The 12,354-nt window shown below is 36.0% G+C and overlaps 1 protein-coding gene across 1 annotated transcript in view; it reads right to left on the bottom strand.

Annotated features, from left to right (window-relative positions):
* Positions 1-1,268, bottom strand: part of LOC109238777 (pre-mRNA-processing factor 19 homolog 1-like) — a 10,815-nt gene extending 9,547 nt beyond the window's left edge. The window contains exons 1-2 of the mRNA XM_019405254.1: positions 1,141-1,268; positions 929-1,014 (exon numbers count right to left, since the gene is read on the bottom strand). Of these exons, the coding sequence (XP_019260799.1) occupies positions 929-1,014; positions 1,141-1,153 (99 nt within the window). The 5' untranslated portion in view covers positions 1,154-1,268. The remainder of the gene's footprint in view (positions 1-928; positions 1,015-1,140) is intronic.
* Between the last annotated feature and the right edge of the window lie 11,086 nt (positions 1,269-12,354).

Raw genomic sequence — 12,354 nt, 5'->3', positions numbered from 1 at the left:
GGGGGGGGGGGGGGAAGAGAGACAGAGAGACCAATGTTTCAGATTTTGTACTGGAGAAAATATACAAAGGACAAACTATTAAGTTTTTTAATGAAACTGACCCAAGTTGAACAAAATAAATATAAAGGATTCATATAACCGACCCTAACTAGCTTGAGGCTGAGGCACAATTGTTATTGTTCCATTTTCTCCTCCCTACGTTTACATGACACAAGCTCGGAAATGGATCCTTTCTTTTTTCAAGATTGACCACAAACTGAACCACATAAATAAGTAAAAGCACCACGAGAAAAAGAATGCATACAAAGTTCGAGTGGCAAAACATCGAGGGACTTGTGACAGGTTCAGCCCTATGTCATATGAACTAAGCCTGGTAGAGGGGGCAGGCCAATTATCTCCTAGGTTTGAAGGCGGTGGTTGGTCTTAAGGGTAGAGAGGCAGACCATATCCGAAACCCCATTGGCAAGAAAGTACTCTGCGAAATATAAGGCCACATACAGATTTCTCGGTCATAAAAATGCATACACATTGACACAGAGCATTAAAAGATGAGCTTAATACTCTAACAATGTCAAGAACCTTTAACACTACTAGACCCTTTAACGCAAATTACAGATAGCTTTTTACAGCAAACATGGATAGATAACCTACAAAGGATAGTACAACATAGACAGCATAGATCCATAACCTACAAAGGAAGGTAAAATAATATGATGTAGCCAGTGAATCTGTACTGATACTGTGACCATATATAAGTTAATACTCCCGACAGTGTAGAGAATCTTTACACTACTAGTCACTTTAACACAAATTACATATATCTCTCTATAGCACATATGTATCCAGTAAAACTGTAATAAATTCGTAAAACTCTTTCATATTGTCCGCGTATATAATTCAAATGCTCAAATAAAAAATAGAAACTCACAGAGATGTGTCTTTCTATTAAACGCTTCTCGAAAAGGAGTCCGGACTTCTTCGACACCACCGGATCCTCCGGCACCTCGCCGGAAACTGTACGGAAAAGTTATACAAAAAAATAAAAACTATAGATCAGAGACAATAAAAAGGACTATATTATAAGTAATACGCATACATGGAAATGGAAGTAAAGAAAGAGAGAGAGGGAGTGAAGCTTACTTGAACAGTTCATTGTGGAAAAAGAGAAAGAGAAAGAGCTGGAGTTAGGGTTTAAGGAGTACGAAAGGAGCTGGAGCTGATGCACAGTAAGAGCGAGGGAGATGGAACGAAAAGAAGATTTTTGCTCGAGGGTTTCAGATGATAATGGGATATAGCACGACCCGACCCGGATCCGCCTCCGCCTCTTTTTGACTTTAATCCTTTCTCAATTTTCACCCTTCTGATTAAATTTTTTTTAAAAATTAGGGTAAGTTTTGAAATATTACTACTACAAACTTTTTTTTTATTAAACCGAATTATTATCTCCCAACGGACAAGAGTGGGTTGCTCAAGAGCACCCTCCACTTCTAACCAAGAGATTGTAAGTTCGAGTCACCCCAGAGCAAGGTGGGGAGTTCTTGGAGGGAGGTATCCAAGGGTCTATCGGAAACACCCTCTCTGGTGAAATTATATTGGGTTATTGTTGTTGTTGTTATAATTCTATCCATGAACTTATGGTTATCGATCAAATCCATTAATTATTAGGTCACACTCTTGAGTATCTACTAGTAAATTATAACTTTATCATTTTTATTGGTTGACGAGTCGATCAGCAAGAGCTACCTTTAGACTTATATACGTCATTAAGGTATTTGAAGGCGAATTTTAAAATTCAAGAAAGCTAAAGATAAACATATTAATTAGGCAAAATGGCCTCCTGGCCACTTAAACTTGCACTCAATTGTCAACCCGGTAAACAAACTTACAATTTTCCCATTTGAACACCTTAACTTGACGGAATTAATACTAATAACCCACTTTGACCATTGACTATGCTTGTGTGGCAGTGACATGGGTAATATGGACAAAATCGTGCCAATCACGCAAAAAAAAAACGCGTGTACAATCTTTGATTTAAAAAAATACTAAAATCAAAAGAAAAATTAAAAAATGAAAAAGAAAAGGGAAACATCACCCCAACGCCGTCCATCACTGCTCGCCTCTCATCTCATCTTCTTTTCACCATTAACCCCTCCCCAATTATCTCCCATCAGTCCACTCTATTTTTTATCCAGTTTTTTTTATTATCTTTCAAATTTTGTATCGAGCCACTGTTTTGGATCTTAGTTCTCTGAAACTGAGGTACATTTTCACCAAGCATTGGAAACCTGAGCTTTCTTCATGTCCTTGAGCCCCAAAATAATAGCTTTTCAGGTGAAATCCCATCAGAGCTTGGCTACTTACATAAGTTACAGGTTTGACGGCTTGACAATAACTCATTCACTGGTCGTCGGCGAGCCGGAGATGGTAGCCATTGAGGTTTTTTGGTTGTCGAAAATTCTATTCCTAGTTGAATTTAACAGAAATAAGAAGATAAGTAGAATATGGATAAAGGAAGCTGGCTAATTTCTTGGATTTGGGATTTAGTCGGAGACTTTTCCGGTAGTATCTTTCTCTTACTGTTTTTTTTTTTTTTTGGGGGGGGGGGGGCGGAAGGAGGAGGTGAGTGGAGAAGAAAGGAAAAAATAAAATAAAATTTTGATAAATTAATTTTAAAAGTGGGACACACAAATAATACATGTCAAGCAATAAATGGTCTAGCATATGACGTGTTTGGCATGTCAGTGCAATTGATATACACGCTCGGTTGGATGTGTTTTTTGGTATTCATTCCGTCAAGTTAAGGTGTTCAAATGGAAAAATTATAAGTTTGTTTATCGGATTGGCAATTGGGTACAAGTTTAAGTGGCCAGGAGGCCATTTTGCCTATTAATTATAATAACTCATGAAGTAAGAAAGTTGTTCGTCTCATTTATCTAATAAAAAAAAACTTGGGAAAAGGAATCAAGGATGGATCACAGATAAATAAAAAAAGGAAACAAAAATTTTGGCTGAAGGTTAAATTATTAGTTGTTCTAGTGTGTTTATTCTTTAAAAATAATGTATACAAATATTCGAAGATGTAGCTTAACAGTCATTCAAGTGGAAACGGATCATGAGAGGCAATTATTCATATCTTGTCACAAAAACATTAGGTAATGTTTTTTTCTTTTTTCGAATAGAGCACATCGATAGATAATAGGTACCTAATAAATTATTTGAGGACAAAAGTGGCTTTGGACATTATCTTCGTACAGAAAATAAACGTGCACGATGTAACACTAATACTAATTATGGTCATCAAAAGAAGATTAAAAAAATAAAATGTTATACTAATATGGCCTACCCAAATGGATCTTGGGTGATTGACATGAATGGTCTCGTAAGGGGCTGGTCTTAGTCGAATGTCCCCAAAATTGATGGTATTTAAAAAATTAGCTCATTGACCCGCAATAAATTATTATTCTTCAACGTTTTTTCTACCGAATTGCTATAGTTTATGCTATATTTTTTCCCTACCTCTATGTTAAGTTGTTCACTAAAGTTTACCAGGTTGGCATTATTTTACTTTTAGGGATTTCTCTACTGGATTGGTAGAGATCATGCTATATTTACTTTACATATATGTTAAGTTGTTAATTGAAGTCTACCTCATTGTCATAAATTTTTTGTATTACTTTAACAAAATATTCTTTGAATTTGCAACTTTAATTTCAATCAAACCATCCCAAATTTGTTCAATAATCTAAAATTCGAAACAAAGCTTCTAAGTACCAACACAAACAATCCCCAATCACAAATTTTGTCAAATAAAATCAATTCAAAAAGACCCATTTTATATTCTTCAATACTTTTTAAGATCCAATAATGGAGTTTTGAGCTTTTTACTATAAATCACCAAATTGGTATTTGACTAAAAATTTAAATAAAAATTAAAACATTCAACGACTTTAACAAATGAATCATTAACCATCTACTTTCCACCATTTAATAACAAAGTCAAGCTTTAATTATTGAAGAACTGTAATATTCAGGTAAAAAAGGAAACATTAAGCTGGGATCATAAAAGACGAAGACATTCCGCCAAGACTAGTCTAATTGGGGATATACCATGCAATTATTTGTTGCATTTCGGTGCAAATTGACGGCACTATCTCTTTAGTTTCGGACAGGTTCAAGATCATTTAGACTTTGATGGCCTTATGAGACCTTTCTACAATAAAGAATCAATTTCAGCACGAAATTGTATCAGAGCAATGTGAAGAAGTAGTAATAGGTGCAAAAGTTCTAAATGTGTGAAATATTTTTCTAAATTCTTAGAAAACAAGACCTTTATGCAGTAAATGATCAATTTCCTTTTTGCATAATTCTAAATATTGTGAATTTAGTTCATAACACTATTGTTCATATACAGGTTATGAGACTATCATTAGTGAGGACATTTATATCTAAGTGATCATTTATCTTATGATGATCGAAAGTTGAAAATTTCTATGATAATAGTGAGACCCTCAAGACTATGCTCCAAAACCAGCCTTATTATATGAAAATGCAAATAAGAAACATTGGCATAATTTTTTTGTGTTTCTTTAACAAAGTATTCTTCGAATTTGCAACTTCAATTTTGGTCAAGCCACCCCAAATTTGCTCAATGATCTAAAATTCGAAACAAAGCTTCTAAATACCAACACAAACATTCCCCAATCACAAATTTTGTCAAATAACATCAATTCAAAAAGATCCATTTTATCTTCTTCAATGCTTTCTAAGATCCAACAATAGAGTTTTGAGCTTTTTACTGTAAATCATCAAATTAGTGTTTGACTAAAAATTTAAACAAAAATTAACAACATTCAAACGACTTTAACAAATGAATCATTAACCATATACTTTTCACCATTAAATAAGATATTCAAGCTTTAATTTGTGTAAGATCCCAGATAGTTATGGGTGAGCCCAAAACTGAACACAGCCCAAGTCGACAAAGTCATATCGGAATATTTTTACATTTTCTTTTTTGGCAAATAAAATTTTACATGTAATCCTTTCCCAAATATTCTTCAAAAAATTTCAAAGAAATATGATAGATTTAAAAAATCAAAAAAATCTTTTCAATAGGTGTTAAACTTCCCTGTATCTCATTTTAATGAGTGTGTAATTATTTAAATTATTGTACTCTTATCAAAATATGGTATATAAAATTATGGCAGTTGAGGTAATTGATTTTTTTTTTCCAGTTGAGGTTAATTAATAATATGGTCTTTTTTATGTATAGTTTATAAAACTATAGCCTCTCAATTGCTAGCTCCAAATCAAATTCTTTCTAATTTCTCAAAAATTGTATTGTATTTTCCACCATATGAATTTAAATTAAATTTATGTACTCGCAACACAAACACATTATACTAAAAAAAAAGGCTTAAGCTCGTGGCACAAACTAAGTAATGATCAACACGACACTATCTATACTTGCATGGCCGACATATTTATAAAACAAATTAAGAAATATATGTTTCAAGTACTTTGCTATGTAAAATGATACTATGTACACATAAAGAGAATTTTAATCTTTATTCTCATATCAGTTAAAGTTTGGTCTAAAATGTTCGACAGATGGAAAACATGTGAAAGTATCATCAAGTGAAGCACAAGTTATACAAGATGCTACATGCTAAAACTTTTATCCCTATATCTATGAAAGACATGATGACAAGCTTTTCAATTTTTTATTTTCGTTTTTAACAACAAACCATTTGTTTGAGTTTCTTAGTGTTTAACCAGTCCCAAGTCATGGTAAAAGAGCCTCAATTGCAATAGATTGACAGCCAACAGACTTTTTTGGCTATGATAAATCTTCTAATGATAATATAGAGAATCCATACAGTCTAGCCTTGGCTAATGATATCAAAGAATAGTTCATTGATTAATTGATTTCCGAATTTTATACTCCTACTTGCTATAACAGTGGAAACTTTCCAGCTTTAAGCAGTGCAAAGAAAGGGAAAACGAAAAAGGCACTTGGGAATTGTTGGTACAAGCTAGACTTCAATATCACCATTGTCGAGTCATAGTAGCAAAAGAATTTTCATATAAAATTGCTAAAGTGATGTAGACTAAGGAAATACTTAACGATACAGAAAGAAATAGCGACAAGCCATTGTATGTACAGAATAAATTACGTAACTAATATCAAGTAGCACAATTGATACAAAAAAATGGCTAGATGTGGTGAAAAACTCTTAGTAGTCCTCCAAAATCCAACCTCATGTATGCAAACACAACTTCCAGAATCAATTTGTGTTTCCAGTGACAATACAGGTAACTCTATCTAGTCATTCCTCAAAATGGCCTTTTTATGGTGAAATTCATAGCATATTTTCCCTTTTTTTGACTCACTATGGGATCAGATTTTATTTGTGCATCTCAGTTCAATGAACTATTAAAATATGGTCATGATCCAACCTAGGGACATGATCCCTACTCAAGGGTAGAGCCCCCTAACAAGCCGATCTCATAAGGATTTTAAGAAAATCGGACAGAGTGTATATTCATAAAATATAGTAGAAATGTGTTTTCCTAATAACGATAAACGTTCATATATTGTATCACGAATACATCATGTACAAGGTATCAATGCAGCCTCACAATCAACTACGTACATTGAGAGGCTTACAAAAACGAACCAAGCAAATGACATGCTCCATATATCGAGAGATAATCAAAACAAGTTGCGGAGCATCCTGACGAGGGACGCAAATCATGATAAAGGTTCCCACTCAAGGAATATTGACAGTAGTATACAAGTTCCACTTTCTACCAATGAGTGTTATATTTGTAAAATACAATGTATTCATATCAAAAAATTTTAAAATGATACAACTCAGTTATTAGGTTTATATCATATCATCTTATATAAGGTAGTGATGACGTCCACAACACACCTCAATAGAGATATGATATGGTCGTGCGCAATAGTAAATACCCAACTAGGAGTCGAGGTCGAATCCACTAGGAGTTATGAGGGGCATTATGGGTATATATTTGAAATAAACAATTGAGTTATCTAGATTGCAATTTCACAACACAGTTCTGTTTACTACTTCTACTGTTACTCTAATAAATTCAGCTAAAGAGAATAGACTAGAGATAAATATTTTTGAGGTTTTTACAAACCATTACCTAGGTGTTTACCTAATGGGATAACGACGTTAATGCTTGTTTTGTTGATTGGGGTGTATTATAGCTCTCAACTCTACAGTATCCACTCAATACCTTTCGGTCAGAGAGTGATTTTCCAATTTGGCTTTCTCAAGCCCAATTGGGTAATAACCAAAACAGATGATAAGAGCTCAAGTCGGGTTATTACTATCTCTAGTTTGAGTCCTTCAATTAGCTTAATCAATCTCTCAATTAACCTAATTCCTTTTTAGTTAAGTTATCCTAGACTAGGCTCCTCTTTCTCAAGTAGAGACTAAGTCAAATAGCCATGAATCAATGTTTGCAACCATTAATTCTAAAATTGAAGCATGAACTAAGCTAAATAATCAACACCCAATCATCAACAAGCACTAAATTAGATACCCATAAGGTTTACACACTAGGGTTGGGTTACAACCCTAGTAAAGATCTAGCTACTCATAATGGGGTTTGAAGAAAATAAAGAAGAAAAGCTAATTAAACTCAAAATGGAAGATTAAAATGATGAAATCTAATATAAATACACCAAAATAATATAAAACTTCCTAAAGTAGTAAAGAGAAATGGCTACAACAACTTCAGATGTTCAAACTTGACCTAATTTTGTGAAACTCGTCTATTTATACTGGGCCAAAAATCACGGACAAAATGCCCTCAGGAGGTTCTGCGGCCGCACAATTTCATGTGCGGTCTGCATATTTCTTCAGTTGGCAGGAAGGTGAGTTCTGCGGCGCACATTTTTGGACTGCGGCAGCGAGGCAATCTTCTGCGGCCGCACATTTTTGGATTGCGGCAGCGAGGCAATCTTCTACGGCCGCACAATTCTTGTGCGGTCCGCACTTCACAGAGGCTCTTGGACTTGTTCTTTTTGCATACTCTATGATCTTTGACTCTTAGCCCAGTTTTGCGGCAACACAATTCATGTGCGGTTTGCGTATTACTGAAATTTTGTTCGATTTTTCTTCTTGGTTTGCGGCCGCAGATGGAATTTTGCGGTCCGCAATTTCTTCTACGGCTGTATGATTCCTTCTGCGGATCTCACATTTGTTCTTTTGCGCCCTTTATTGCCTTGTACTTCGGAACACTCATTTTTTAGTCGGATTTCATCCCGGGAGACCAAGCTTCAAGCATTCCTGCAATTTGCACAATTTTATTAGTTTCGGGAATACAACTCAATACTTTCGAACTAAAACAAAAGCTAAAAGGTGCTAATAAGCAGTGAAAACCCTCACTTATCAACTCCCCCAAACTTAAGTCTTTGCTTGTCCTAAAGCGCAAATAAATTAGTTCCCACCTCCAAAAGTTAAGGGTCATTTTAGCGAGTCAAAGGTGAGCCATTCACACATCAGTTTGGACCAACAATTACCCATACTACTCATGCATTATCAACAAGGCGACAAGTTAATCATTCATACACATATAGTTATAATGTGACATTTGAGCTTCAAGAATTGACTTTACTCATCAGGGACTCTTGCTCTATCATGTAAGCCATGGTGGACTCCAAACTCTTCTTCCTCTACGTTCCCTTTTGCCAAGCTCACTCAAGAAATTAACACTCAATTCAAAAATTTGTGAAAGGTTCACTCATCTCTCTCAATAGAATGCCACAAATACGGCTCCAAGTACCATAGGATTGCCCCTTATGTAGATCACCACTAATGTAAGCTCACTCGGCTCGAAATCAAGTAGGACTTCTTTCAGGATGTAATGAAGGCTTTTGGATTACACCTTTCCTTTAGCACTCCATCTTTCATTTCTCGGCTCACACTTGCTAATTCTTAGAGGCACTTTCTTTTCATTGGGCGCTAGAGAGACTTAACATCACTCTTCCTTGATTATTTCATTCTTTATCTCCCCTTTTTGATTTCTCACTGCCGGGAACATTGCCTCTTTTTGAATCCATTCAACTTTTTCACTTATTTACTTTTTGCAATTTTCTTTTTGTTCTTTTCTTTTCTTACCTTCTCTTCTCACGGAAATTGTTTCTTTTCTCTTTTTTTGTGCCTTGATTCCTTTTTCAACTTCCTCATCTTACCCACAAACTTATGTTTTAATCCATTTGATTCATAAGAGTGTTAAGGAAAGCCTGGGTGCCAAGAGAGGGTCACGATACAACAGGTAAAAGCTTGTAACATGGTTATCAAATGAGACAGGCTAAAGGCTCGAAGGGGTTGACTAAGGATAACGATATTGGTTGGAAATAGAAAACTCAAACGGGACAAAGAAAACCTACAATCACTTCTCAAGCCAAGCAAACTTAAGATTTTTCCTTAAAACACATTCGGGGCAAGTTCTAGACCTTTCGCACGGATACTTGGACTAGCAACAAATCATCTCACCCCTCACGCAACTAGATTGTAAAAAAGGATAGAGTCGAGGGCCCACAACGACCACATTCGAGATTAAAGATCACTATGGTCCAATTAAACCACTCAATGATTACCAAAGTCAGCACATGAGTCACAAAGTCACTAACTAGAGCTATTTCCTTTTTTAAAACCTTGTCTCTAACCATAAGCAAGTAGTTAAGTGTGTTGGTGCCAAATGAAGCATGTTTTACTCTTCGAGCATGACTTAATTAGGTCTTTTTATTCATTACTACTACTATTATTACCTAAACACAAAATGGACTCATTCCCTTAAGAAGGTTGGCACGCCATCCATCGTTGGGACGAGTTACCCGGTTCACACAACAACTACCTTTGAAAGAACCGTGGCATTAAGAAAACCAAAGGCTTATTATCTACTAAAACATAAAATGAAGCTACTAAATCAAACACGAACTAATAAGGAAACAAACATAAAGAAGCTAAAAAGTAAAAACTATTGAAAGTGTAACGAATATACATAACGAGAGAGAGAGAGAGAGAGAGAAGATATATACATAATGAGAGAAAGAGAGAGAGAATATCTATACATGAATAAGAAAAGAAAGAGAACAAAATCAAGTTATTACAAGCCAAACGTCTTAGAATGTATCAAATATAACAAATAAACTCCACCCCCNAACCAACTGGATCTCATCATCCTCAACTCTAGGTGTGGCTGGGTTGGCGAAAATATGACGCACTGCCTCATCAGTGTAGGCAGCAAGGTCCGGCTCATCAGACTGGCCAGCTGGTGCTACCGATGCAGATGGGGCTGCGGGATCAGGTGTCGATTGGTGCGGGTCAAGTAACATATCATATGACAGGTCTCCGGCTGTAGCAATTCTTTTCACTTATCTTCGGAGCTTGTCCACTTACTTCTTGCTAGTTGAGATTTCCTCATCTTCTTTACTTCTTTTCCCATCTCTTCGATCATTGACCCATGATGTACAAATGCAACCATAATAGTGTTCTGGTTTTCTACGATCTTCTTCAATGTCTCTTCCACGGTCGGGGGAATCTGAGGTGCCTAAATAGAAGACTGCACTGCAACAGTACTGGATAAGTCAGACATTTTTGCAGTGGCTGTATGCATCCAGTTGTTGAGGCTCGCCAATGTCTATCGCGCCCTTTTTTCTCGCGAAATCGGGTTTCGACACGTGACAGCTCTTTTAAGGAAGACGTTAAAAGAGAGAGTCGCCACCTAACGGGTTTGAGGTGCGTTAGGGCACCTATTTGCAAATAAGTCTGATTTAACTAGTTTGCATCACCAAAGATCGGGTAAGGGCTCAAATTACCTCAAAGAGAAGGTGTTAGGCACTCTTCGAGGCCCACAACTGTGGGTCCTGGCCGAACTCAAATTATATGAATTAGTCAAGCAAACAAAGACAAAGAAAGCAAGGAGTTTGGGANGTACAAGACAAACAAAGACAAGAAAGCAAGGAGTTGGAGAATTCATTATTAAAGACTTGAGTAACACAATAATTGATTTAAGACAGATCGGGGGGGGGGGGTCCTAAGTTTTTTAGCCTAAATGATCACCCCGTGCAACATAAATAATACTTCATAACTCCCTCGAGATGGGGTGTTACTTGTATTATTCAGCGGGCACAGACTACCATCTCCTGGTACCCTATTACTATCTTTAAGTTTTTACCTAAGCGCACTAATTGATTCCAAACCGTGCCTTATGCGTGCACTACCCGTCTCATGCCTATGGCCCAGGAGGCTTTGGACCTCTATTTTGGGTGGTTCTAGACTTTACCTAGGTTGCTCAAAAATGACAAATCTAAGCGACATTCAAAACATGGAGGACTACACATAAGGGGCAACAAATGGCTCAAGTTAGCCTCCACATGTAAACAACAAATGCACGCTAACAGGTGTGTAATGAGGGAGTAGACGATTTCAGAATAGAGTCTTTAAATCCTATGGTCATGGCCTCTATGTGATTCTGAATTTTAAATGTACAGGCAATGTTGTTGTCTTAACACGACAAATTTGCATATTACAAGCATTACAAATCCTATAGGCATGCTTTCTAATTTGTTTGCAAAATAAGGCAGTGAGACGGTTTGATAGTTCAATTGCCAGCGTTTTATCAACATACTTTCTAGGCGAGAAATAGGGTCCTATTGGCAAGATATCTAAGAATCGGCGATTGAAGCTGGTTTTCTATCGTTTCATTCCTATAAGCATGCTTTCTAGGCGAACAATAACAGTAATTGCAGCTAACTTGATTATATTCCTATAGGCATGATATCTACGTGAATATTGTAAAGAGCAGGTATTTATGACTTAATGTAATTCTACATGCATGATATCTAACATGAATATTGTGAAGAGCAGGTATTTATTACTCAGTGTAATCCTATAGGCATGGTATCTAACATGAGGCAATTTGAATAAATAATTACTGTATTACAGTGCAGTAAAAACGTGTGAAAATAGACATGTGAGCAGATGAGATTATTTATGTCCTATAGGCATGTTGTCTATCAAAACAGATCGAAGCAGAGCATGTTGAACACATCAAACACTCAGATCCTATAGGCAAGATTTCTACCCTTTTTATGCAAACATTAGAATAAATCCATTTTCCCAATTTTACTAATACCCCAATTGTTATTACAGAATTATTATAGGCCCAGGAATGAAATAAATTACAAAGTGATAGAAATAACTATAGTAGGCCTAAGACATGCCCAAAGTATACCCAGCCCAGCCGGGCCTTCAATTTCGTATCCATACAGGTTTCACCGTAGCCCAGAAACCTCAAGAGCACTCG

The sequence above is a fragment of the Nicotiana attenuata genome, unplaced genomic scaffold (genome assembly GCF_001879085.1).
Source record: "Nicotiana attenuata strain UT unplaced genomic scaffold, NIATTr2, whole genome shotgun sequence".
NCBI lineage: Eukaryota > Viridiplantae > Streptophyta > Magnoliopsida > Solanales > Solanaceae > Nicotiana > Nicotiana attenuata.
The sequence above is the reverse complement of the archived record's forward strand: the minus strand, read 5'-3'. Positions and strand labels throughout refer to the sequence as shown.